At 55.4% G+C, this 26,842-nt stretch overlaps 8 protein-coding genes and 1 non-coding gene across 9 annotated transcripts; 6 read left to right on the top strand and 3 right to left on the bottom strand.

The window, feature by feature from the left end:
* Window positions 1–381: 381 nt before the first annotated feature.
* Window positions 382–2,398, top strand: wis1 (kinase-like domain-containing protein; the record flags this gene model as incomplete). Its single annotated transcript, XM_083194750.1, has 2 exons — window positions 382–1,938; window positions 1,994–2,398. 2 exons carry the CDS (start codon window positions 382–384, stop codon window positions 2,396–2,398), a joined length of 1,962 nt encoding a protein of 653 aa, XP_083049663.1.
* Window positions 2,399–3,472: 1,074 nt separating this feature from the next.
* On the bottom strand, window positions 3,473–4,374 carry SUR7 (SUR7/PalI family-domain-containing protein; the record flags this gene model as incomplete). Its single annotated transcript, XM_083194749.1, has 3 exons — window positions 3,473–3,722; window positions 3,817–4,300; window positions 4,365–4,374. 3 exons carry the CDS (start codon window positions 4,372–4,374, stop codon window positions 3,473–3,475), a joined length of 744 nt encoding a protein of 247 aa, XP_083049662.1.
* Window positions 4,375–6,040: 1,666 nt separating this feature from the next.
* On the top strand, window positions 6,041–6,976 carry ACO1O0_005325 (lipoyl(octanoyl) transferase LIP2; the record flags this gene model as incomplete). The annotated part of the gene is made up of 1 exon (XM_083194748.1): window positions 6,041–6,976. One exon carries the CDS (start codon window positions 6,041–6,043, stop codon window positions 6,974–6,976), a length of 936 nt encoding a protein of 311 aa, XP_083049661.1.
* A 1,670-nt stretch (window positions 6,977–8,646) lies between these two features.
* On the top strand, window positions 8,647–10,824 carry DUR3 (uncharacterized protein; the record flags this gene model as incomplete). The annotated part of the gene is made up of 3 exons (XM_083194747.1): window positions 8,647–8,736; window positions 8,807–10,464; window positions 10,524–10,824. 3 exons carry the CDS (start codon window positions 8,647–8,649, stop codon window positions 10,822–10,824), a joined length of 2,049 nt encoding a protein of 682 aa, XP_083049660.1.
* A 949-nt stretch (window positions 10,825–11,773) lies between these two features.
* ACO1O0_005323 lies at window positions 11,774–11,845 on the bottom strand. The gene has a single exon. It is a non-coding gene; the product is annotated as a tRNA-Thr (tRNA).
* A 1,018-nt stretch (window positions 11,846–12,863) lies between these two features.
* On the top strand, window positions 12,864–14,411 carry ALO1 (D-arabinono-1,4-lactone oxidase-domain-containing protein; the record flags this gene model as incomplete). Its single annotated transcript, XM_083194746.1, has 1 exon — window positions 12,864–14,411. One exon carries the CDS (start codon window positions 12,864–12,866, stop codon window positions 14,409–14,411), a length of 1,548 nt encoding a protein of 515 aa, XP_083049659.1.
* A 618-nt stretch (window positions 14,412–15,029) lies between these two features.
* On the bottom strand, window positions 15,030–16,715 carry ACO1O0_005321 (uncharacterized protein; the record flags this gene model as incomplete). Its single annotated transcript, XM_083194745.1, has 1 exon — window positions 15,030–16,715. One exon carries the CDS (start codon window positions 16,713–16,715, stop codon window positions 15,030–15,032), a length of 1,686 nt encoding a protein of 561 aa, XP_083049658.1.
* A 5,258-nt stretch (window positions 16,716–21,973) lies between these two features.
* Window positions 21,974–23,323, top strand: ACO1O0_005320 (uncharacterized protein; the record flags this gene model as incomplete). Its single annotated transcript, XM_083194744.1, has 1 exon — window positions 21,974–23,323. One exon carries the CDS (start codon window positions 21,974–21,976, stop codon window positions 23,321–23,323), a length of 1,350 nt encoding a protein of 449 aa, XP_083049657.1.
* Window positions 23,324–25,125: 1,802 nt separating this feature from the next.
* ACO1O0_005319 (uncharacterized protein) lies at window positions 25,126–26,650 on the top strand (the record flags this gene model as incomplete). Its single annotated transcript, XM_083194743.1, has 4 exons — window positions 25,126–25,130; window positions 25,624–25,849; window positions 26,008–26,186; window positions 26,341–26,650. 4 exons carry the CDS (start codon window positions 25,126–25,128, stop codon window positions 26,648–26,650), a joined length of 720 nt encoding a protein of 239 aa, XP_083049656.1.
* Between the last annotated feature and the right edge of the window lie 192 nt (window positions 26,651–26,842).

Genomic DNA, 26,842 nt, shown 5'->3' with positions numbered 1-26,842 from the left:
CCGTTCGGCAGGGACGGTTTCGACAAACTCCTGTGATTCGAACGGACTTTTGCCACCGTCCGCCTGTGAATGGCCCAAGTCCCTGGCCCAAGACTCTCTTGACTCTTGAGTTGGCCCTACTTTATCTTGGCTCCCCAGAGCCAATTGCACGATCCCGCTGCCCTGATCCACTTCGATCCGTCGAACGCTCGCGCAACCGCCACATCCCGCCTACCATCTGCCACCGTTTTGCACCACAAGTCCATCGCCGCTCGTGCGGACGCGTCGTTTTTGACCTCAGTCTTCAGCACCTCCTTACACGAGCATCGCTTGACCACAGCGCCTGCCCTTCCTCGTCCTGGTGGATGGTAACGCAGATCCTAAACAGATCACAGTACCGCCATGAGCGGCACTGACTCAATTCCGGCTACGCCGGACGAAACATACGATGCCACTACCCCAGGCTCCCCAGACTCGGAGGTACATTCGGATAGAAGCACGCCATTAGATGAGCATATGATCGAGACCTCGACCGCGGGCCACAAGAAAGTCCCATCGCTTCGCTCCCTTTCCGACCCCCACAACATGAACCCCAGCTCCACGCCACTTGGGCTATTGGGCATGGCCAGAAAGCCACCGCCGCAGCCAACCTCCTCTTTCGCTGGAGGGGGAGCTTCGATGGACAACAACATCATGGCTAAAGCCCGGGCACTCCACCAACAACGACTCCAGGCGTCTCCAGCCGTTGGCCCAGTCGGGGCTACACCATCAGCGACGGCGGGGGGGAGCTCCAATGGCTTTGCGCCGAATCTGCGAATGCCGGAGGGGCTACATCGGCCTGGTCCCGGCACCCATCACAACTCTGCTCCTTCAGTACCGGGGCCATCGCTCAGCGAAAGGAGGGCTAATAAGATGGGCGGCAGGGGCATGTCCCTTTCTGATATGGGCGGCGGTAGCCCCTCTTCCGGCCTGCGTAGGCCGGGTGCTCCTAAGCTGATGGACATGGGGGGTGGGAACGCCAATGGGCAGGACTTGGAGCAATCCAATCGGGGTTCCAAGATGGATGATTTCAAAAAGTACATTGATGCGGACAAGGGCTGGATCACATTCGATGGCGCTGCCACTATTACTCGAGAAGGCGTCAATTTTTCCAATGGCCAGACATTCAAGATATCTCTTGACGAGGTGGAGATATTGGAGGAGCTCGGGAAAGGCAACTACGGAACCGTCTACATGGTCAAGCACTCTAAGCCACGAGCCCCCCGGTTCGGGCAAGGCCTCTCGGGCCCCAAACCGACGATGCAGCATTCGCAGTCCGACTCTTCTGTTTTGAGGAGAGATCCGGACAGCGCAACGGGCAAGAGCGATGGGACCACTGGTGTTACCATGGCCATGAAGGAAATCCGACTAGAGCTGGACGACGCCAAGTTCACCACCATCCTCAAGGAGCTTGTTATCCTCCACGAATGCGTGTCCCCCTATATTATCGACTTTTACGGTGCCTTCTTTCAAGAAGGTGCTGTATACATTTGCATTGAGTACATGGACGGCGGTTCCATCGATAAACTATATGCAGGAGGCATTCCCGAGAATGTGCTTCGGAAAATCACATACGGAACTGTCATGGGGTTGAAATCATTGAAGGATGAGCACAACATCATTCACCGTGACGTTAAGCCTACCAACATCCTCGTAAACACGCGCGGCCAAGTCAAGATATGCGATTTCGGTGTCAGTGGCAACCTTGTGGCTAGCATTGCCAAGACGAACATCGGTTGCCAGAGCTACATGGCTCCGGAACGTATCTCTGGTGGCGGTATGGCACCCACTGGAAACAGCGATGGGACTTACAGCGTCCAGAGCGACGTTTGGAGTCTGGGCTTGACCATCATTGAATGCGCCATGGGTAAATACCCGTACCCTCCTGAGGTGTCTTCGACCATCTTCAGTCAACTCAACGTAAGTAATGATATGGCCGTGTAATTACCAACGAGGTAACTGACTGGTATCGCAGGCAATCGTTGAGGGGGAGCCTCCCCGGATGCCCGAAGAGGGCTACTCGGATACATCCAAGGAATTCGTCAAGAACTGCCTTCACAAGGTGCCCAAGATGCGCCCAACCTATGCTATGCTTCTGAAGCACCCATGGCTTAAGGCTTTGACCAAGCCGCAGACTATAACAGAGGAGGCGGAAGAGGGCGATGAAGCTGAAAAGGCTGCCGAAGCCGTTGGAAAGATGCGTCTTGGCTCTAGCACTGAGGATGCTGAGATCGCCGAGTGGGTTCACACCGTTCTCCAGCGCAAGAAGGAAGCCAAGCCCGATGCCGGATCGTCTCGTCCAGCGCTGCACGCGGCCCCTCTGGATGGTGTCAGCCCGATCACGAGTCCAAAGATAGGGGCAGAGCCGTCTGGATTTTAAAGCTGGGGTTGATATTCAACGGCAATGGTAAAAAGACATACTACATCTGGGACCAGGTCATGTGCACAAACCATTTGGGAGAGAGGAACGAGCTTGTGCGCCAATGAAGCTGGCATTCGGTTGGTTTGACACCAACAGATTGGACACGCAGGACGTTCTCGGGCGGCCCTGATTGATGGATCTGCCCGCATTCTTCGTATGGCCACCACTGGACACTCAGGCCTTTTCACTTGTATACGCATCGATATGGGACTTTTTTTTCTTGAGGGTTTAGACTGGGAACCATGGGTAAAACGGGCGGCCGTTGTGTCACTTTTCGTTATTCCAATCGCTTTTTCTCTAGATCCCTCGACGGGGGTTCTTCCATATGTTGTTGATTTTGGCTGAGCAAGGGGCATGGCACGGAGTTTCCTGTACGTTAGGTATACGAAGACAGAGGAAAGAATCGACGAGGGCAACTTCTGACGCAGATCCCACGGCCAAAAAGTTTATTGGCGACATGATTCCCACCCCCCGGGGAGGGGGGGATGCCTAATGATTTCTATAGCCAATGTGAAGAAGCTGTGCTATGCTGCTCGATGACAGATAGACGTCCTCAGGTTCACACGTATATAAAGTATATGTGTGTGTGGAGGTGTGTATGTATATTGACAGACATTTATTAGTCTATGTGCAACCGTGAGCTGGCTGCGAGCTAAAGAGAGGGTTTGCAAAATCATCGATATCTTCAGCACTCGATTACAGTATTAGAAGAGACCCGTCTCGGCGTCTCCATTAGCTAAACTCTCCTTTTCTCAATCCGATCATGGTGCGATCCCCAACCATCCCCAATAAACGCCGTGTAAATGAATGTGGTAGTGTGTCAGGCATATCAGCTAGCGGTCTTCCCCCGCTGTATACTTGGTGTCTGTCATATTGCAGTTTTCAGGGAGCCGGAGGCGGCGAAGCCGGTCTTGGTGCGACCGTGGCCACCGTTGTATCCGTGTCTACCGGGGCTTCCGCGGTGTTTCTCGGCGCGGAAGCAGCAGCAGAAGCAGCAGAGGTTTCGCCGCGCAGAGGGCAGAGGAATCCTTCCTAAGAGTACTCCTCCTTGACGCGACGGCCGTCGTAGGAGCGACTACGGCGGACGCTGCGCTGGCGGCGCCATTTCCGGCCGGTGTAGCCGCTCTCGCTCTTATGGCTGGCCCGAATGCCGACGCAGAAGAACAGCAAGGAGAGGACAAGGCATGCCCACGAGGCCCACATGAAGCCAAAGGCGTAAGAGCCAACTTTGGCGCTGCGGTTGTGCCTGTGGAAGGCGTTGCGCGCCTGAACGAAAGTCGCACTATGGTGTGGGATTTGGGTTAGTGAATGCAAGTCAAGATACCAGCAGTAGTAACTTTTAGAGCGAGAAAGGGGCATATGTTGAGGTTACGTACGTCATGAGAGTGGTCCCTAGAGTGTGGAAGAAGAGCGAGACAAGGGCGGCCATGGTGGCGATGGCGGCACCGAGGCGACCGCAGCAGGAGAGGAAGGCAGCGAAGAAAGCCAGGGTCTCGAAGAAGAGGGTGATGAGGATGAAGGACCAGCCGAAGCGCCACATATAGTAGTAGTGGTAGGAGGTGGTATGACTTCCATGGCTGCCGATGAGGTCGGAGGGCGCGTTCTCGGCATGGCTGGCCCAGGCCTTGCCAAAGGCTGGGGCAGGACGCGGGTCTTTGCAGTCAGTGTTGCCGTCGCCGCAGAACCAGAAGTAGGTCCATTGGGTGACGTCGCGAGCGCCGGTGATGCCAGAGGTGTCGGCACGGAGGAAGTAGGTGCGACTGAGGGGCGTGGAGCCGCTGACGCCCGAGAGGATGACGAACCAGAGGAGGAGTAGGGAGCCGGACAGCAGGAGGATGCCCGCTGGGCCCATGAGGGCGTCTGTCCAGATGGTCAGTTCAGAGTGTGATAGCTGGAAGGGATTGGTTGAGAGGTATTGACTCACTCTTCACCATGGCGAGGACGAGTTGTCGGGTGAACGGCTGGTTATTCTAGCAGGGCGATGTGCGTGGCGTTTCACGGCGCCAAGGGAGTCAGAGATGTAAGGTGCGGGAACAAGATCAAGGGAGAAGCAGATTTCCCGTTTGTTATGTAGGTGCACTGAGTTGTAGGTTTGGCGGTGGGACCGGCCGGGGGGGGAGGGGAAGGGTAAGTAGGTGGGATGGAGTGACGGCAGCAGATTTGAAGCAGAGAGCAGGTAGGGGGAGGGGGTAAATCTGAGGCGGGCGATCCCAGCGGAGAGGAGCGGGAGCCTTTTGATGCTTAGTCCTAGCAGCTTTACTAAAAGCTTCGTCAAAGGTTCTTTGGCGCCGCGGCACGATGAAGCTGGAATGTCTCGGGTTGAGCGCGATCTCTCTGTGGCTAGCGTTGGGCGCCGGCCAACCTCTGGGGCGGATCAGAGTTTAGATCGACAGGATGTGGAGGCGGGGTCGAAATGTGATGGGCAGTTCTGTTTCGTGGGAAGCACGTTTGGAAAATAGAGGACGTGGTTATGTGTGTTTCGGTGAAGAAGGTGAATGGGAAATGTGGTGACACTTTGATCACTGTGTACGTGCGATGGCAGCGCAGTGTTGGGTCAGGTAGCTATGGATATCTACTATGTACAACAGGTTGGAGGATGCATGAATGCATTCCATTACGTCGTTGAGGGTCCGTTGGGTGGCTCCTGCGTCCGGGAGCTCGGCAGAGTGGGGAAAGCTCCAGCCCCAGTGCTCCAGTGGATCAGTGCTCCAGTGGATCAGTGCTCCAGTGGACCAGTGCTGAGTGCTCCAGTGGTCCAAGTGCCGGAGTTTTTTGGGCTTGGGCTTCTTGAGAGCTTTTTGAACCTTTTATTGGGGCTGCCACCGGGAATCTGTGGGAACCGGGCATGACGGGAGCTCCCAGGAAATCCAGCCCAATTCACTGGTAGCAACTGGCAGCCACTTGCGACCACTGGGACTAGCGGGAACCTTTTCTCCCAAACAGCTCAACTTGATGTCATGGACTCTGCCCGGCATCCAGCACCGCCGAGATGACCGACGGGAAGTGCGACGCGCAACTTACACGGCAGCTTACACAGAGGTGACGACAACCAGCATCTGTCACGCTGTTCCGCGGGCTTGATTGGTGCCCAGCAGCACATCGAAGCTTGTGCGAGGGTTGCACTGCTAGACTAGACGAGTTATTGGCCCTGTTGGACGAGACGCCTAACATGTCTGATGGTGCCACCGCCAAATTCCCACAAACGATTTCCGTGCCATATCAGAGTCTTGGACGGCTGTACGGACTACAATGGAGACTGTACGGGCCGTCATCCCACCAAGCCAGGTGTCCATAGTATCCGGGCGATAGATCGTGGCCGGTGTACGCTAGTAGAGCCCGGTGTAAATGAAAATCTACCCAATTCATAACTGTTTACAGTAGTTTATCAAGAGGACGTAAATTGACCATGAAATGCATCGTGACTTGAATGCTGATGATGTCCTTCTCTGGGCTGGGTCTAGTTAGTTCGGCCATTGGCGCTGCACGGATCCATGCTGGTTAACCCGCCATAAGCCGAGATGGCCGTTTTTGCCTGACGGCTCAAACGTTCGAGCCTTCACCCAACTCTAACGCGACAACAAGCTCCAGACGCGACCTACGATGCCACCACGTGTGGCTCCATTGAGCCCCTTGCGCATGCTCAATCCTCGTGGCACAAGATGGACCAGTTCTCTTTCACGACTCTCGTCCTCCCCTGACCTCGCCATCCTTCGACACCATCATCTACCCGCCGACGCCCCCAATGGCATTGTCCCCTACGACGACGCTGATAGACTGCAAGAGCGTTTACGCTCCGAGTTCCTCGCCTGGAAGAGCCGGCCCGAGCTATCCAGATCCACCCCCGCCGATTGCCCCCGGCCGCACCTCATATCCTTCGAGTCCACACCCACATTCACCCTCGGACGCCGCCAGGACGACCTCACCCCAGCCCAGGCCGCCCACCTCCGTCGAGACCTCCGAGTCGACCTGCCCCATCGCCGCCGGCCGCTCACAGACCTCTCCCTCACCCCCAATGTCCGCAAGACGAACCGCGGCGGGCTGACCACCTACCACGGCCCGGGCCAGATCGTCTTCTGGCCCGTCCTCGACATGCACTCCCCGCTCTACGCCAGGTACGGCGTCGCGTCCTACGCGAGCCACCTCGAGTCCACCACCCAGCGCCTCCTCGCCGAGGCGTTCGGCATCCGGACGTACATCAACCGCGACGAGCCGGGCGTCTGGGTGGCCACCCCGGGGGGCCAGCCGGAGCGCAAGATTGCGGCCATGGGGGTCCACCACCGGCGGCATGTCACGGCGCTGGGCATCGCGCTCAACGTGGATATCCCCGTGGTGGGGGGCGAGGACGTCAACCCGTGGGCTCGGTTTGTGCCGTGCGGACTCGAGGGAAGGCTGGTGACCTCGGTTGCCGCCGAGGTCCACTCGAGGCAAGAGGAGCCATGGGACTTGGACGCGCTGGCTGCTCGCTGGGCCAAGATCTTTGAGCGAGGGCTGCTGGATGCGTCGCAGCGGGTGTTTGATACGCAAGGGCAGAGGTAATCCTGGTGAAAATCCGGGGGTGCTCCGAGGGGTGCCTTCACCATGGAAAGGCCCGAATTTGTCTTATTTTCGTCCGACCATTGTTGTGAGTCGGTCAAGGCACCTTTCTTGCCCTTAGCTAGCTGCTTACAGTACCTAGGTGCATACGGCAGTTTTGAATCCCACTTCCACGAAGCCAACATCGGCCTCGCGAGTAGTTTCGACCGTTTCGCGAACCTGGACAGGCTCTCAGCGTGGGATACATGGGAGCATGTAGCACTCGGAGGAGCCCCGATGATGACCAACGCTCAAACCTCATCCTCATACCTCACCCCACACCGGATCGGGTCCCACGGCCGCAGCCGCTCTGCTTTTCCGCCAGCACGGAATACCATGCACTGGTTGGAATCATCGCTCCTCGGCCTGGTAGCTTGGGGTTCTTCACTAGGTGCAAATGCATTGTCCTTCAGGGTGCTGGGGGTTCATCTGAACAAGCCCGATGCTGAACCATAGTGACGCCTCCCGGCGACCGCCGGCCGGTGCAAGACAAGATTCTTTCGTCGTATCTTTTTTTTTCTTGCAGGGATCCTATGAGGATTGGGCTCTTGGAGGAGAATGCGTGGGGGGGGACTCGGTTACACCTGCTTCCGTGGTTTTCGGGTTCCTCGTTCCCATATCCAACAGTCAGAGGGGCCTCACGACAATTGGGTCAGACGCCTTCAATCTTTTTTATTTGTCGACAAACACAGAAACAGCTCGACGGTCATATCGCATCGCATCCTCCGGACTCTTGGCCAACTAAGATCCCTATCACTGGGTAACAATTGGAGGAGCTCCACCGATAAGGCGGCTGCATAACCCGCCATGATTGGCCTCGTCTAATTCGCCCAGGCTCAACTCCAGGATTCCTTATCGCTGCGATTCTCGGAAATGCCGCCGCCCCCAATCAAGCTGAAGCCGCTGGTCCTTATCAGCGGCATGGATCTCGGCAAGCAACGTGGATTTTCGTCTCGTCCTGGAATCGAGTAACCCCAGATAATATGCGGCCGGTTGGGGTGTGGGTTCTCGGGGTAAGCTCAAGCCTACTTGATACACAGTGTTCTATACCTCCTCGTATGCCGAGAAGATCTTTCACCCTGACGGCGTGGGTGGTCCGTGGGGGATTATACTCACTGTGCTCCGGGACATGGTCGACAATGAGAATTTGACATCTTCAAAGCCCATTACTAGACAGCTAGAAGAACTGTTTTGACGGTGGCCAATGCTTGTCCCCGCGGTGCAACGGACTTTGTCAGAGCGGGCCTCAAATTTAAGCTTGTTCAAAACTGCACCGTCTTATGCCTCTAGTCTACGCCGTTATGGGGCAGTTGGCTTGAGCTTAGCAGAGATTCCCAAGGGAATGGACCTCTAATAGCAGGGGTCCATGTGTCGTTTTTTTATGACTGTTGCAATGCTCTACGCTCCTTATCTCTGGCATCGACTTCAACACACATGCATGGGACAAGACAATACAATCCCACCGACACCGGACCATCGGTCCATCGGGCGGTTTCGTGCGGTGGGAGCGCGTCTTCCCCCGGCCTTTGCAGATGTATAATAACTGTCGCGTCGCCCAGGGTTCTTTCCTAGCCCTGGCGTCTTGCTTGTGAAGATCATCTCCAAACATTGTCGCTTTGCAATTTGGCCTCGATATGTCGACCAACTCTGTTGGCCCAGCCCTCAACCAGGGCGCTGGCTATGGCGTCGTCCTCGGTCTCGGCTTTGCCTTTGCCCTCTTTATGGTACAAAGAGCCAACAATCCCCTGCCCTCCAACGCCGTCGCATCTGTGCTAACTTGCCCGGCCTCTCCAGATCTCAATTACTCACATCCTCAAGCGCTTCAACAATGAGGTCCAAACATCAGAAATGTTCAGCACCGCCGGCCGCTCCATGAAGTCGGGCCTCGTCGCCGCCGCTGTCGTCTCGTCCTGGACATGGGCGGCCACCCTGCTCCAGAGCTCCGGAGTCTGCTACCGGTACGGTGTCTCCGGCCCGTTCTGGTACGCCTCGGGTGCCACCGTACAGATCCTCCTTTTTGCGACGCTTGCCATCACGCTCAAGAAGCGATCCCCCAATGCCCATACTTTCCTCGAGGTTATCCGGGCCCGATACGGCGCCCCGGCGCACTTCACCTTTATGGTCTTTGGCGTCCTGACCAACGTCCTCGTCTCGCTGATGCTCATTGCCGGGGGGTCGGCCACGATCAATGCGCTGACCGGCATGCACGCCGCGGCGGCCATCTTCCTCATGCCCATCCCTGTCGTCGCTTACACCTTCATCGGCGGCCTCAAGGCCACCTTCATCACGGATTACATCCACGGCGGCGCAGTTCTCATTATCATCATCGTCTTTGCCCTGACGACCTACACGACGTCCGACCAGCTCGGAAGCCCCGGCGCCGTCTACGACCTGCTAGTCGAAGCCGCCAAGGCCCACCCCGTCTCCGGCAACAAGGACGGCAGCTACTTGACGATGCGCTCTCAAGGAGGCGCGACGTTCTTTATAATTAACATCGTAGGCAACTTCGGAACCGTTTTCCTCGATAACGGATACTGGAATAAATCCATCGCCGCATCGCCCGTGCATGCGATGCCGGGCTATATAATCGGTGGTTTGGCGTGGTTTGCGATTCCGTGGTTGACGGCGACCACTTTGGGACTCGGTGCGCTAGCGCTGGAGAGCAGCCCCACTTTTCCGACTTACCCCAACCGGATGAGCGAGGCCGACGTCTCAGCCGGTCTGGCTCTGCCATATGCTGCTGTTGCTCTCATGGGTAAAGGCGGTGCTGTTGCGACCCTTATCATGGTCTTCTTTGCCGTCACCTCATCCTTCAATTCGGAGCTGGTTGCTACTTCGTCCATCTTCACCTACGACATCTACCGCACCTACTTCAGGCCTGACGCCCCCGGCAAGACTCTGGTGTGGATGTCCCACGCCTGCATGGTTGTCTATGCTACCATCATCTGCTGCATCTCGGTCGGGCTATGGTATAATGGCATTTCTATGGGATACCTGTACCTTCTCATGGGCGTCCTCATTTCCTCAGCTGTCATCCCCGCTACGCTGACCCTTCTGTGGAATGGCCAGAACCGCTGGGCAGCCACCCTGTCCCCCATCCTCGGCTTCGTCTGCGCCATCATTGCCTGGCTCGTCACCGCCAGCAAGACCTGCGGGTCTCTCGATGTTGCCTGCACCGGGACCAATGACCCCATGCTTGCGGGCAACGTGACGGCCCTGCTCTCCCCGCTAGTGTTCATCCCCATCTTAACTCTCATCTTCGGCCTCGACAAGTATGACTGGCAGTCAATGCTCGAAATCCGACAGGCTGACGACCATGATGTCGTCAAGGATTCTGGCCTGGACCCCGAGGCGCAGCGGGAGGTTGAACGAGCCCAGCAGGCCGACCATGAGGCCGAGCAGAAGCAGCTGAATAAAGCGTTCAAGATTGCCTGCACTTCAACCGTCATCCTGTATGTACTCTCCTACCTCCTTCCGAGTGTCGACCGCGCCCATGCTAACCCCTCTGCAGGGCACTCTCCTTCCTCGTTTTCTGGCCGATGCCCATGTTCGGGTCCGGGTACATCTTCTCCAAGAAGTTCTTCACGGGCTGGGTCGTCGTCGGCATCATCTGGATCTTCTGCTCCTTCATCGCCGTCGTCATCTACCCGGCCATTGAGAGCCGGCAGACGCTGTTCCGCGTGCTGAGGCTCCTCCTCACGGGCAAGCGGCCCAAGGGCATGGTGCTGGAGCCGGTCGCGGTGGAGACCCCGAGCGGATCCGCCACGCCGGTGAGAAAGGAAGGGGCGGGGAGTGACGAGGAGAAGCCATGAGTCGGTGGTGACGGAGACGAGGAATGGGGCTGGGTGGATGAAGAGCCCTCTACTACTATTTAATCAGTTTTTGCCATGCACGGAGGTTCAGGCGATTTAGATACCCAGAATACTGCTCATAGAAGCTGCGCTCACTGGCCCATGTCTTGGGCGGCGCAAATATATTACACGATCGAAGATGTGGGATGATTTCGGAAATAGTATTTCCATACTTGAACTGGGACGGAATGGGCGATTCATCGTTCCGAGTTTACCGGAAACTACGAAGGCCGCATTGGTTGATGCGCGGGTCTTTGAATTATGTAACATGGACTCAATTCGCCGTTGCGCCGAGTCGCCGAGTGGCGCTCCGAAGCCGTGGATTGGGACTCCGGTCCCCCGGCCGTAATGTGGGGCCGGGCTTTCGGTCTCCTGCGGCGCCGAGATAGATACAACACTTGCGCGCGGGGCCCATGTGACATTTCGCTGAAGACCATCATTCCGAAATCCAAAAATATAATGGGAGCGGCGAGATGTGGGTAGCTTGATTCGAGCTGAGACCAGCGGCGGACACAAGCTAGATGCTCCCCAGACCAGTCGTCGGTGAAGAAGTAGGAGGATTGGAGATTTTCAGGTGGCACGATGCCTCGACATGCTGCTCCATAGAAGCACTTGCTTATTCTCATCACAGCTGGCAGCATGGTTCCCCAGCCAATGCTGACATCGCAACCATCCCTTATTAAAGAGCATTCCTTACACTACCACTACGATACATGCGTCATGACGTGGGTCCGCAGAGTGGTGAAAGGGAAGGAGCCACTCTTGGAGTTCAATTGAAAACTGGGACAAGGAAAAAAGAAGGAGGGGAAAAAGAGAAAAAAATAAAAGAAAAATTCAGACCATGCATCTGGGTGGATGCAAAAAAAAAAAGCAAAAACAGAAGACGAGCCGGAGCTCGCCAATTAACCAATGCCCAGACGCGGAATCGAACCGCGGATCTTATCATTACTAGTGATACGCTTTACCACTGAGCCACCCGGGCTTGCTCGGTTGATGTGTTGTTGCCACCGAATTAAACATTATGGAGCTGGTGCATAGATTTGCAGGATGCGTGCGGAGGAGTTGTGGGGCGGGTATGGGGCAGGTTCAACTGCACTTGCCGCATGTGGAGGCATCCTGTGATTTTGGTCTTTGGGTAGGTATTATTCCTTGGGTAGGTACGACTTGAGAATGCGGAGATATGAGACCGCAGTTGCAATCGCGCACCCTGAGCACGTACAAGCCAACTGCAGGACTAGCTGACTGATAACGGGAGCTGTGGGACTTGCTTACAAAGTAGACATGCTGAGGTTGCGCGCATTGAGCGGGAATCACCGGACCACAGACCTGTCGACCAGGACCATGACACCATCAATACCCTTGCACACGCAACGCACCTCTGTCCACCCTGCCGGCATTCGCCTTTATGTATGCGCCCAGCCATGGAAGTGTTAAAATGACTACAACTCCTTTCCAATAAGGGCTGCTGTGTGACATGTGATTCTGGGCACCACCACTGCCGCTCGCTACCTAGTGGGCAGTGGCAGGAGGTCGAAGGCAAAAGTTGGTTCGTTCCTGCCAAATCCGAGCTCAGCAAAGTTCAGGGTCGCAGCCCACCTTGGATCGACGCTCCTCCGCCCCTCCGAACTTCCGCCCCTCCGACTCTGCTTGGCCCTCCGAACTCTTCCCCATGCTCCTCTCTATGCCCGTTGTCCATCTGCAGCTCTGATAGTCTCTTTTCTGACTGTAATAGAATGGACTTCGCAACAAATAGCGCAGTCACCTATGCTTAACGCAGGCTCGCTTCGGTCGGGCCGCCCATTCAGCGCCGAGCAGGTCCCCCCACTTGACCAGGCCTCGATGCAACTTTGAAGTTTGCGGTTTTCTTAGTTCCCGCCGCTTCGGCCCATTTATCCCTCTTAGCCCCCCTATATCTACTCTATCTGTACAGCAACGGAAAAAAAAATGTGAGCCGACCATCAACCTCCTCGCCACCAAGGTGAGCCCTTGCCTGAATCACCATGGACCCTCTCGTGACTGCTGAGCTCGAAAGGCGCGCCGATGATGGCGTCGCCTTTCGCGCCCGCCCTCACCACACCCACCATACTTGGGCGCGCACCTTTTCGTCTCTGCCCGAGCTGTATATCCAGCCCGAGACCCTCGCCGAGGTCGAAAAGACCATCGATGTCGCTCGCGTCTGTCGCAGGCGCATTGCCACCACCGGCTGCGGTCACTCGCCCTCCAACCTGACCTGCACCTCGAGCTGGCTCATCAACCTCGACAACTTCAACCACGTTCTCTCTGTCGACCGCGAGACCAACATCGTCGTCGTCGAAAGCGGCATCCGCCTCTACACCCTATGCGCCGAGCTGGAGCGCAACGGCCTTGCCATGCCCAACCTCGGCAGCATCAACGAGCAGTCCATTGCCGGTGCCATCTCCACCGGCACCCACGGTAGCAGCGCCCGCCATGGCCTCATGTCCGAGGATATTGTCGCCCTCAAGATCACTCTTGCCTCCGGCGAAACCGTCTCCTGCTCCGCGGACACTAACCCCGACCTATTCCGCGCCGCCACCCTGTCTCTCGGTGCCCTGGGTATCATCACTGAGGTCTCGATCCGCACGGTCCCCTCCTTCTCCCTCCGCTGGACCCAGACTGTCGATACCGACTACAAGGTCTTTGAGGCTTGGAACGAGGAGCTCTGGGATCAGAGCGAGTTCGTCCGCGTCTGGTGGCTGCCTTACTCGCGCCGCGCTGTCGTCTGGCAGGCTGACAAGACGGACGAGAAGCCCTCACGTCCCGTGTCTCATTGGTTTGACGGAGCCATCGGGTACTATGTATATCATAACCTACTTGCCCTTTCGCTCTTATTCCCCCGCATACTACCATGGGTAGAGCGATTCGTCTTCGGTATGCAGCACGGATTCGCCAATGGGACCACCATATCCGCAATCCAGCCCAGCGGCCAGGCACTCCTCCTCAACTGCCTCTACTCACAGTACGTCAACGAATGGGCTCTTCCCCTGCACAAAGGCCCCGAGGCCCTCCGTCGTCTGTCCTCCTGGATCAACCACCTCACCCCTGAGGACCCTGACTACGTCCCCCACAATATCCCCTTCTCCGCCGACGGCCTCTACATCCACGCCCCGCTCGAAGTCCGCGTCAGCGACACTACCGTCACTTCCTCCCCGCGGCCCTACCTTGACCCTACCGTCCGCGACGGCCCGACCCTCTACCTCAACGCTACCCTCTACCGCCCCTATCTCATCGACCCCCCCTACCGCGCTAGCTTCTACGAGGGGTTTGAGTGGCTCATGAGGGACATGGGCGGCCGCCCCCACTGGGCCAAGAACTTCCAGTCGCGCCGCCCCGAGCTCGAGGCCCTCTTCGGCAAGGACCTCGACGCCTGGCAGCGTATCCGTGACGAGATCGACCCCCAGGGCATGTTTGTCGGGCCCTGGCACCGCGAGCGCGTCATGGCCCCGGGGCCTAAGCTCGAGTTCGAGGAGATCGAGACTTCGAGGACCAAGGCCAAGGATGGGAGCGTTCTCACCGTCGGGTCTACATGAAGATCTAATTAGACACTTCTTTCAGACTCTCTTGCCATCTGTACATACCTTTTCCCCACATTATTTCCTCCATCTTCATCCTTGTTTTTTCATGGCACATACTGCATGCCATTCATCAGCGGGCGGCAAGGTCTTTATGACTACACATAAGCATTTGATAGATTTCCAAATTACTTGCCCATATGAGCTTTCACCCTTCCTTTTGAGAATTGAGTGGGATCAAACGCGAATAGATGCTCCAGTGGTATCCGGTCAATGCTAACCATCTACATTAATACACACTGCATCCAACTCCCGAACGTTAACCATTGACAAACGAAGAAACGCCCTTCATGCCGCAACTCCAGTCTTAACCCTCGTGGGAAAGAAAGGGAAAAAGAAAAGACAAAAAGCCGCTCCAATTATTGAGGCCAAAGCAAGACAGTTCGGGTCACTTCCATTGCGGCCCCAACAAGCAAAGATTATGGCACAAGATGAATGGTAGAGCGTAAAGAGCCAGGTGCAAGCAAGCCGATGCTGAGATGGTGATGTAAACTAAACACCTCTTATGGATAGAATCCCACTCTTAGTGTAGCCAGGTGCGCAAGTACGTTCGGACAAAATAGGGCGGTCTAACGCCTAAACCCGGCTGGGTTGGCTGGCACTTGTTCGGCTGCGCTCATCCTCCTCTTCAATCACATCGCTCAGTCGTGTAGGGTGGTGATGCCGGGGGACCGTCTCCCACCCCGGCGCCCCATATCCCTGGCCAGTGTAGTCCTGGGAATCCGAGTAGTCTCCAGTCCATTGGCTACCAGGTGCTGCCGTATTGGGAGGATCGTAGCTTCCGCTGGGCGGGTTGGTCGTAGCCGGGGTATCATACTCTCCTACTTCGACATCAGAATCCGAGCACGAGGACGGCGGCGCAGCGAGAGGGATCTCATTTCCACGGGTGTCGGGAACGAAGTTCCCCTGGGCGTCAGTCACGTACTCACCTTCGCTGTAGCCACCTTCTGAAACGCCACCTCCGTAAGCAGCTTGTGGTTGTCCCATCTCCTGGGGCCGGTAGTGGCCTCCGCTGCTTCCGGCTGGCGTTGGCGACGCAGGGCCGGAAGGAGACTGCGCCTGTTCAGCCGGGTAGCCTTGGTAAGATCCCGGGTCCCGAGCGCTGGGTTGTCGGCCTGGGGCACCGGACGTCATGGGAACTACCTGGACCCCGCCCACGATAGTGGGATGTCCGGACTGGAGGGACAGCGTCCGGTCACGTTCGATCTGCTCTCGTCGGCCAAGTTCCTCCCATGCACGTCGCGCTTCGTCCTTGGATATGGCAAGCTCTTTGCGCATTTCGGCTAGCTGTTTCTGGGCAAGCGATGAGCCTTGGCCCTTTTCCACAGCTTCGCGGATAGCTTCGTCCCGGTTTCTTCGTTCCTGGTCTAGGGCATTCTCCAGCATCGTATTGACCTCCTGGGAGCGCTCCAGCTCGGCCCTGGTCTCAAAGAACCAGCGTTGAAATTTCCGTTCGGAGCTCGCCCGGAGACGCTGCAGTTCGACCACGGCATGGAAGAGATTGGCACCAGCTGCGGACAAGTCGGTGACCTGGCGAGCAAGCTGCTGGCTCACGGGATCACGATTCAGCTCGTCTTTGTTCTGCTCCAATTTACGGATCCAGTAGCTTGTGAGACCTTCCCAGTGAGCTGACAAAGTCTCCCAACGCTCGAATGCATGGGGAAAAGAATTCCGCGGCTTGGAGCTGCCCGAAGCACCTGCCGCAGCGAGCTGTGTAGAAGCATCACCCCCTGCCTGGGCTGCGACGGCCGGCTGTTGCGGTTGTTGAGACTGGGGCTGTGACTGAAATTGGGGTTGCGTTGGTGGTTGGCCGGAAGGCTGCTGTGGTGCATAGACCTGTGATGGTACTTGTTGGTTTGCGGAAAATCGGTTCGTGTTTGTACGATGATGAGATGGTTGTGGGGTGGAGGGAGCCGCTGCCGCGGTCTGCGATGTCTCAGCCTGGCCTTGGGAGTCGACGAATTGCTGGGAGCCATCCAGGTTTGTGGCAACGCCAGCAGGCCGACGCTCCGCTGCCGCCCGCTGTGCTTCTTCCTGCAAGCGGGCTTCTTGCTCAGCTCTAGCGCGCTCCAGCTTCTGCCTCTCAGCCTCCGCTTTTTGGCGGGCCTCTCTGGCGGCCCGCTCCTGCATAATCATCCTAGGACCCCTGATCCCAGATGGTGAGCTTGTCGGTGCAGGAGCGCCGGTCGGGCGGCGTGGAGCAGCCATGGTATTCCCATTAGATGTAGGGGGCACGCCGCCACTACTCATGAGATCCGCCATGCTTGCGGTCTCCTCGACGATGTCCGGTGTGAACGGATTTGGATGTCGGAGAGCTTCCTCTAGAGCGTAGAGAATAGCGTTATGGGTGTGCTTGGAGACCTGGACGACAGGGTGAGGCTCAGGTCGGCTCGAACGGTAGGAACCGCGCCGGGGTGACTGTTGAGGCTGAGAGGAATCCGATGATGCCTCATCCGGGTCTTCCGTCAGATCTTGAGACGGAATTCGCCTCCGACTTGACCCAGGGCGCTCTATGGTATGGGGAGTTCGCGGGGCAGTAGATCCGGAGGCTTGCTCTCCTCGCACGTCTTGTTCTTGAGCGACAGTTGCGGGCCGTCGATGGTCAAGGCCGACGGAGGCCGCGGCAAGGTGAATACGAGGCGGCTCTGGGCTCGGTGTCGCCTCAAACTTTGGGGTTCGTCGGAGACGGTGGGATGAGGAGGCAGGAGACGAAAGTCTGTCGGAAGGATCTGGGGCTATCTGATGACTGGGCAGTGGCGTCGACTGCTGCCGGCGTTGGGGATGACTTGTGGTAGACGTGGGCTCGTAGTTCTCGTGACGGTCGTTAGAAGTGGAATGGGGGCGAGGGCGCGACAATGCTGCGACGTCGCAAGGTCCCGGGAGGAAACCCGACAGTTCGGATGCTTGAATCACCACCAAGAGCTGGCGGTGAAAGCGCGGGGAGCTCAATTCCCTCTGGAATGCGCCAAGGAGGCTTGTGCGGAAGCTTCAGGCACGCACTGCGGCGAGGAGCAGTGGGCGTTAACGGCGGTGGCTGGTGCAAGCAACGGTCTTTGGAGTACAGAAAGTCGGGTACGGAGTACGAAGTAATAGTATTCCTAGAAAAGGAAGCAAGCAACGCAGCGCAAACAAGGCTGTAAAGAACAAAACACAAATTTGGTCCTGAGCAAGCAAGACCAGAGAGGATGAGAAGACACAGCCCTGGAAGGTACCAGGGAGAATTTGGTGTCTCTTCGCTGAGGAGCAGGGCCTGCTCACCTGCTGCTGGGTGATGTCAAAAATGGTGGTGGCAGGAAATGCAGGAAATCATAAATGGGGGGGCTGGTGGCGGCGGTGACCTGGGAATCCTGGGAAAAGCCAACGCCACGGTTCGGCGACCCTCGACGCAACTCGGCGCAATTGAAAGAGCTCAGTGCCGAAAGAGGCGGTCGCAGAAGCTTTAAAGACTGTGTGCGTGTTGGACGTGGTGGTGATGGCGTTTGGCGATGGCCAAAGGGGTCCTGGTGCTGATAGTGCCTGATGCTGTTGATGCGATTGCGCCCCGCCGACCGTTGCGAGGTGCGACTCCTTGTGCCCAGCCTCTGCACATGCGCATGTATTTGTCGGCGCAAGTGACAAAATTTGGTGATGGGCCGAGCTGAGCCGTGCTGTGTGCTGTGTGCTGTGGCTCTCTGGCTGATGGATGCGGCCGCCACCGCCGACCGACGTTGGACTCGAGCGCCTCAATGGGCATCCAGAGTCACAACACTAAGGTAGAGGAACCAGCGCGCGAGCATCTGGGACGACTCTGGAGGGCCAATTGGGTCCCGTCGTCTCTTCAAGGCAGTTCAGAGTATCATGGTCTGGCGTTGCGATGACAGTGCAAAGGTGCCAAGGGGCCTGCCTGACTATGACAGTATTGACGAGTGAGTTGGCGGAGAGAGAGGTGAGGCAATCGCCGTCAAGCGCGCGAAGTTTCCCTCAAAGTCCATCTGTACATCAGTAGAACTCCGCGCATTCATACCCACCTTAGGTAGTACCTACCTTACTGTAGGTCACTCTTTCCTCGCCACATCCTCAACTTATTATTCGTACCTGCCGATAGTAATACTACCTAGTTAGTAACCTGGAAGGTAGGTAGATGCCTACCTAGTAAAACAGGGTATGCCTTCCCCTTTCAGTTCCTCATGTCAACTCTGTTCTGTGCCAGTCGAACCCCAGCAGCACTCCTCCTCTCTTTCATCACAGTCCCAACATCCCGCATCGCACAAACGCTCATTTCGATTCACTATATGGCTCCTACGTACATCATTTATGATTCTAGATATCTCATGCTCATTATGAAGCACCTACGAGTATTATTACTGGTGCGGTGTTTATCTCAGCCATCCTTCATCAAACGCACCCGCGTGACTCGTTCCCAGTACGTACCTGTTTAATCTCCCATCCAGGTGAAAAACGTTCTGTCAGTCCTCGTATAGAAACGTATATTAGGTCGGGTTATCACCGAATCCGACGACGTGGCAGTGGGATCGGGTTGCATCCTTGGGCGGTTGGACCGTGCCAGCTCATCCCTCCACAGCCCTGCGTCATCACCTCCATCGGCCATTCAACCCCAAGTCCCCAACCGCCGACAGGACGCCTCGGCGCCTGGGGCCGACATGGAGCTCTCTTACTTCAAACACGAAAAAAAAAAAACCCCCCATCTGATGGGAGGACGAATAGGCCAACTTCAGAGGGCTCCCCGGGGCACCTGTAGATCGGATTTCCCAACCCGAATACTACTGCTAATCACCAACGGCCTGCGACTTGACGGGATGGGGTGGAGGGGCGGGAAGCACCGGCCTGGTCCACTTGGCACCCACCAATCAGCCCCCCATTCATTGTACTCTCGCACCCCGTTTTGGGGTCTGGGCTTCGCGACTCCATCGACAACGGTCACTCAACCCAGAGGCAACTCGATGGAGCGTACTTCGTAGCCTATATTATTGTCATATTCTAGCATGAAACAGACGCCCAAGGTCCGCGAGGTCTCATCTGCGTTGGACTTTAGTGACCTCAAGGAACATGTGAAGCATACCAAACTAGATACGGTCCTTGAACCCATTAGTACCTCCTACCTATATAAATCCGTGTGACTTATCCGTATACTGAGTTTAATCTCGACCAGATTTAACCTTGGCTAGTATCAAAATCAGGCCATGCCCATGCAACGACCCCTCATCGTCTGACAAACCCCCCAAACTAGGATATCAAGATACGACAGTGCTATCAGTTTATTCACGAGAGGTTTACTTCACTCGGTGTAGGGTAGTGGGACTGATGTAGACGAAAAATGTGCTAATGGAATATGGCGTTTCAATACGATTGCCTCGGGAAAATGTTCCCCAGCTCTATTCGTATGCTCGGGGGCCTCTACTCGTATGCTGCTGGTACGTACTGGTATGGATGCTCGTACAAGGACTTCTCTCCCTATTGTGGCCTCTGTGTATGAATGTGTATGAACAAGCTAACCTCCTCGCAACACGAGTAGGACGCGACTGACAAAGAGAAGCGCGCTATCTTGATCTCCCCTGAGACTCGCCTCGACCGAGCCTGGCACCGGAAGTTTCGCCTCTATCCTTCAGTTCTCATCCAAGACTTGCAGTATATCAGGGCCTGCCCCTGCTCACAATTCCGTCAGTCAGGGGTAATAGCACAGCCCCTATTGCTCAAGTTCCGAGACCTGCACAACATTTTCTGCACATTATCCGTACCCGTACATGAAACTTTTCAACCTACATACTACGTACGTATTACCACGTACGGGTAATAGAACTAATCCGAATAAGTGACCACACTTCTACAACTAGCTGCATAAGACGGCTCATTCTACCCGATGTGCATTGGCAGATCTCGCGGATGCAGGAGCCCTACGTAGTACGAAGTACGAATAATACTAATCATTGTCTGCCGCAGGGCCCTCGCACTTGGCACGAGAGGCCCTGGCGCGGCACTCCTCGAGACTAGAGTACCCGTATAGTGAGCAGTCAAGCTATTATCTCCACGTCTGCGTTCGGCTCTGCCTTTGCTATCTACCAGACCTAATTCCTGCCAGAGATAACAACTGAAGGGGGCAGAACACAGAATTTGGGGGGTGGACGTCTCCCGCGCGAGGTAAATGAGTGTTTATTGACCTCTTACCGTTGCCACGGCTGTTTGTTTTCTCGGGCCCTTCTCCCTTCGGTATCGGAGACAGTGTCTTGTGGCGTTCCTTGATACGAATCGACTACGGATACTCGTACGTACCCATCTCCAACTAGGGCACTTGGGACTGCCTCAGAGAGCCATTGGGAGAGCAATTGTGCACCAGATTGATATTGGTTCAATTGTGAAGTGGGGAGTATACTCATAGCTGCTCACGGACCTTTGATGGTCAGACTCTTTGAGGCAGCGAGCGTGGGGGAAGGGAAGAGCCCTTGCACCTAGAGTGTCCGGCCACTCTCTCAAACACGCTTCCAGCCGTCGGTTGTAGCGCATTGGCCGTTGAATCCTTGTGCAGATCACTAGGGCATCACATCTCGTACGAGTACGTACGAGTACGTACGTCGGCGTCCCTCCCGGAGGCCATTGCGTTGGATCGAAGCCCCCGTCTCACCCCACGCGTCAAACCCGATCGACTGGGAGCTGTTCAATCGGCTAGCCAGAAATCCTCGCGACCGTTTGTCGATCGGGGGATTAGCTCTCTGATCAACGGGACTCGACGGAACTTGACAACGGTCGATAACGTTGTGACTAGTATCATCTTGGAGTCTTCCATCAACCATGACCGTCGGGGAAGAACAAACTCGGTCATTCTAGAACGGCTGCGACGGAGAAGGATTTTTTTTTTTTAAGTTGCTATCCGTGCATACGTGTAGTCTCCATAGTTGCAGGAGCGTGCAGCTCCCGGCTTTACTCGTACCGGGAGCATGCATGCAGATGTGGGTGTGCTTGCTTTTGGCGCTCCGCCCTGGCATCAAACAGCTCCCTTTGCACAGCTAATTCGTTATACTATCGCTAATACAATACCAGGACTCGCAATGGCAGGATGACAGCGTCACTTGAAGAGGCAAGCGGGTGGTCTGATTCCCAGCTAGCCGAGGACACGAGAGTGGTGCAGCGGGCACACATGCCCAGTTGAATACCAGCTGACGAGGAGCGAGCCTTCCACCAGAATGCAGCAGACCACCTAATTGGGAGGCAGTGTGGCAGTCCTGATGATCCGGCGCCAGGATAGGAATGTCTCCCGCCCAACAAGGGGGCGAAGCAGCTAGTTCGAGTCGTAGCAGACTCCCTCCGGCGAGTCGGTGGGCTGGCTGTAGGTGGGTGGCCAGGCAGAGCGCGTCGTGTCTCGACTACACAGGATGTCTCAAGGGACCCCGACCACGTCTCTGTTTTGTGATTATTTGTATCCGTACGTATATCATGCCGTCTCTCCGGTCCCTCGACGACTCCCTTTGCACAGCACAGGTTAGAACGTCGACTTTATGCTTGCTCTGGAGCCAACGACTTGGGCCGCCATGGACCCTTCCAGCAAGTTAGCAGATCTGACCCTTGTGTCCAAGTATTATCCAGTCGCAAATTATTCCTACCCTCGAAATGAGGCCACGACAAAACCGGGGACCCATGCCATGGCTCTCTCGGACAGGCTATCCGTGGGCTCGGAGGGTTCTGCCCCAGGGCTTGTCGACGATAGGACGGATTCAGAGGCTTCCGGGGACGATGACGAGTATCATTATCGTGCCCTCGCGGCTGAGATCTGGGATAGCTTCTGGAAGCCGGGAGAAGACGAGGAGAAGGAGGATGAGCCGGAGATTCACCCGCGCAAGCAGTATCCTGCACTGATACCCTCGCCTCAACGTCGTCGTCACCGCTCGGCCGAGGATCTCGAGCAGATGGGCCGAAGCCCTGCATGGCCGCTGCCTGAAATCCCTGGTCGCAAGCTTCGCGAAAGACAGCCAGCAGCAAGCTATTCGCCCTTTCCCAGGCCAATAGCCCTCCCGCCTCCAGGGAAGCCTGCTGCTCCGTCGTGGCAATGCTCAAGGCAAAGGGAACCGAGGGAAGGAAAGAAAACCCAGCAACCAGAGGAGCCAGAGACACCAAAGGAACCAAGGAAACAGCCTCCAAGGCCGCCTCGACCGGATGAGAAGCTCCTCACACCATGCATTCCGCAGGAGCCTTGCCCTGTGACGACTGTCTTTACCTCTAGTGTCCTGTCAATGGACACGCGTGGGAGCGACGGGCCGTGGTCTGCGCCTCTACCTGAACGGGACTCAATGTCGTCTCCCGAGCCTCGACCTCGTCCTAGGAAGTCCTCGCTGGCCAACCGCCTGCCCATCGCGGCGGAGATGCAGAGGCCCAAGACGTCCCACGGGTCGCGGCCCCCCACGCCTCCCACGCCTCCCATGTCTCCCACATCTCCCACGTCTGCAGAGGCCCGGCGGCCCAAGAGCTCGCGCTCTCTCCGTCCGATGTCCCCAGTCGAGGTCTCGCGACCGAAGACGTCTCTGGGCAGTCGGCCAACAACGCCCTTTGAGCCGCTAGATACCCCTGCCATGTTCTCGCCCACCACATGTCTCCCCATCCCCTCAAGAAGAAGGCGGCTGACGCCCGACCCGGAGCCCCGGTCCTTCTTTGAGCACGACTCGGACTGCGAGGATGATGGTGAGGGCAGCCGGTCGTTCTTCCGGTTCCACAAACGGTCGACCAGCGACCCCCGGCGGTCAGCACGGTCCTCGGAGGAGGCTCCACGTCGGCGCCGGGGCTGCACGACCTCGGGCCCGGCCTCGCCGACGCACAGCAGTAACCCAGAGAGGAAACGTCCCGCCGCCGACGTGTTTGGCCGCATGCTGGGGCGACGGAGCAGATGAGTCGACGACGACAACAGACAGTCATTTATACGACGTGTCGCGCCTCCCAGCCGCCATGGACGGCTCAACTATCTTTTGCATGAATTTCCTTTTTCCTTCCCCCTGACAATATGGTCAGCGAGTTGGCAAAACGAAAGCGCACGACCACCAACTCTCACTTTACCCACTAACTGAACATGACACCGCTACGGATTTCCCTTGTTGTCCCTTCACGCTTCTGACGGAACGATTTCCTTTTTTTGTTTTTTTGTTTACGATTACCACACATATATGAACGCTTACGGAAGCGGGGGTCTGATTTTTTTTTTTTATAATCATTGTTTCCCGCATGAGAAAAGTACGGCTATGATGATGAGTTTCGACGGTGATGTTTTCTTCTCCCTGCATTTACTTGGAGAGGCTGCTTTGGCTTTGACTTTTGCACACCCCGTAACGACGGCCAGAGAGAGTCGCGTGTTGCGTTGTTTACACCACCAGAGACATGTAACTACGTACCATTGTGTTCGGATTAGCTCGAGTTGTGTGTAAGAAAATCAAAACGGTACGATAGGTCTCATAACATCTCGTTCGGACCGAAATCTTGTCTTGGGGATAGCCCAATCGGGGATTCTTGTGGCGCACACTCAACATACGCGGGAGTACTTGCGTACACCCATTATGCACTGCCATAGGGCTGGTATGCATGTCCCTAAGGCCGCCCCCGGCATTCCTGCCCCCTTGTGTCATCTCCCTGGACCCGTCGACGCTCGTACGAGTGTTAATAGCCATGACGTGTGGCCTTGTCAGCTGCCTGGGCAACTGACCCGGCCTCTCTGCCTGGTGACTCTGCTGTGAGCATTGGATGTGCTGTTTACTTTGCATGGAAGACCTTATGGCCATAGAATGAGCGTCCATGGTTGGGAATGACCAATCACCCCCCTGAGATGGAGATTGGGGTGTGTCATATTCATGCTTGACATGGATGGGATACGGATCTGGGGATGTCATCTAATGCTATAGAAGGGAAGACTTCTAGTAGCCCACGAACTATGTGTCGCCATTCCCATCTTACATATCGCAGTGCCCCATGGCCTGGGCTTGCTCAAGCAACATCCCAACTCCGTAGTCGCTGCACACCTCCAGGAATGAAATATCGGGACAAAATCACCCCCAGCATTCAGGCAAGTCATGCGATGTGGTATCCAGCAAGACGCCTCTTTTTTTTTCTTGCAACGCCACGATATTCTAGCCCACATGTTGGAGTATAGAGAGATTTGGCATGGTTTGGAGATGATTCACCTGCTCCACTGTTCTCTCCGTAATATATTTGACAATGGTCCCTTCTCGAGTCTGCCCCATCCTAAGGACTCTCGCGGCAGCCTGTTGTTCCACTACAGGATTCCAATGAGGCTCAACTATATGGACCCAGTTGGCATTGGTCAGGGTCAGGCTGGCGGCATGTCAGTCTCGACGAGGAGGATAATACCGTAGGTAAGCAATGGACCGCATGTAGACAGGTCACATACCCGACGGCGCCCGAATCAATCGTCAAGAGCATCACACATATATCCGAGTCTTCCTGAAACCGCGATAATATCTCCATGTGGCCAGCACCATGGACTTTTCCATCAGTTCTAAGAGATCCGATTCCCCTTTCGGAGAGCATGCAGGCCAAAATATCAAGTATGGTTGAGAGACAGTGCAGATCTTCCCCTCTGCTTCTCCATTTGGTCAGCGTTGCCTATCTATTACCTTTACCTGGGACAATTTGGAACTATATAATTTTCTGAAGAACATGTAGGCCTTTTCAGACAGCAGCTAGAATGTGGTAGGTCGTTAATACAACGTCGTATTTCAGGGGCATATTAAAACGGCTTTGCTTGGCCACCTCCATGGAAATGTCCTATGAGTGTTTGGATGGGCTAAGTACCTATGTTGTAGAATGTGAATTGTATATTCGTATAGTGCCAAATGTCATCTTATCATCGCAGCCACAATGCATCCCTCGGCCTCCTACGTTCTAAATCCCAACAAAGCCTACGAAGCCCCCTCATTAACGTGGTGGTGTTTAGACTAGGGACTCCTTTCCCCTCTCCTCCTCTTTCCTCATCTCATCTTATTTCCTTACCCTGATTTATGACCGAATACGAAAACCTTAGTTAGGTACTAGTAGCCGTATCCTATGACAAGTACTCGTCCTTTTCGCTCCTTAATTCCATCTCAACAAACGTCGTCACCAATTTTACCTCTGCAAGGGTAATCTCTCAACTAGAGGGAGACACTAAATCAGCATCCAAGTAAGCCATAGCAAGCATCGCTAGCGACAGCTTCAGTAAATCGCTCGAGCGATTTCGTCAGCGCCTATCAGAAGACCAAAGGCGGGAGTTCTTGTTAAGCAATCTTAAGGATATCAAGCGTACGATCCAGCAAATCCAGGACAAAACTGGTTCAGAGAAGGGGCTACGGAACTTGAACAGGGTCAAGAAGTTCCCGGAGGGCATAAAGCAGATGGAAGATCTTGTCAAGATTTTCATCAATGTCAGCGAGGTTATGGCATTCAGATAGGTGCGTTTCCTATGGCTGGCCAAACTAAAGGCTCATTGCTAACTATAAACAAAGGGCCCTATAAAGCTTGGTTTGATGGTGAGAATGCGATGATCTCGCCCATACGGAGCTCGAATCTTTGACTGACTTGCCACAACTAGGTTACCGCCATCAAAATTGACACACTCGAGCTGTTGCTCGAGATATATCAAGTTATTGGCGAAATCCTCTACGTTGTTGCAAAGTACGACAAGTTGTTTCAGAACCATCCTGATATAAGGGAAATCCTTGAGACTTACTTCCACAACGTTTTGGGATTTCACTATGCCGTTCTCAAAGTGTTTGCAAGATCAGGTAATTCGTCATTCCCCCCATGGCCAAGTCGCCACTGTGAAAGCCAGCTAGAGGATCTCTAACTCTTTTCAAGGCTGGAGGAAGCTTTTTAATTATACTTGGCCGATCTTTAAACCCCGTTTCAAACCCATTCTTGACAGTATGAAACGGGACCGAGCGTTACTATCCGACGAAAAGCTGTCAGTGGTGATTGAGGAAGCCCAGGAGTCTCGAGATGCCACCCAGACCCAGCTACACGAGCTTTCTGCAACACTAACCAAGAAGCTCGATGAAGCAAAACAGGTTCTTAGGAAGGAATTTCTCGCGCAGCAGGAGTCTATAATGGACCAGAAATCCACGATTTTGATCAAACTAGACCCCTCCGACTACAAGAGAGACCAGCACATGGCATTGATGCAGCTTTACTCGTCGTTTTCTTCGCACCCGGCCAGGTCCGTTATTATTATTTAATCAGAATCCATGCGGACTTTTATGTCGTCTCTGCCGAATATATCGCTAAAACGCTCAATTTCCTCCCCTTCGCCAAAACTGTAAACCGGGAGTGTGTGTGTGTGCCATCGTCCAACGCCGGTCTTCATAGAAAATCGTAAGAAACCAAAAACCGTAAAACTCCAAATCGCGCGCCAAAATACGCTTTGGCAA

Source organism: Amphichorda felina, assembly GCF_050947745.1.
Source record: "Amphichorda felina strain 45539 chromosome Unknown scaffold_5, whole genome shotgun sequence".
NCBI classification, from domain to species: domain Eukaryota; kingdom Fungi; phylum Ascomycota; class Sordariomycetes; order Hypocreales; family Bionectriaceae; genus Amphichorda; species Amphichorda felina.
This window is presented reverse-complemented; position numbering and strand designations above follow the sequence as displayed.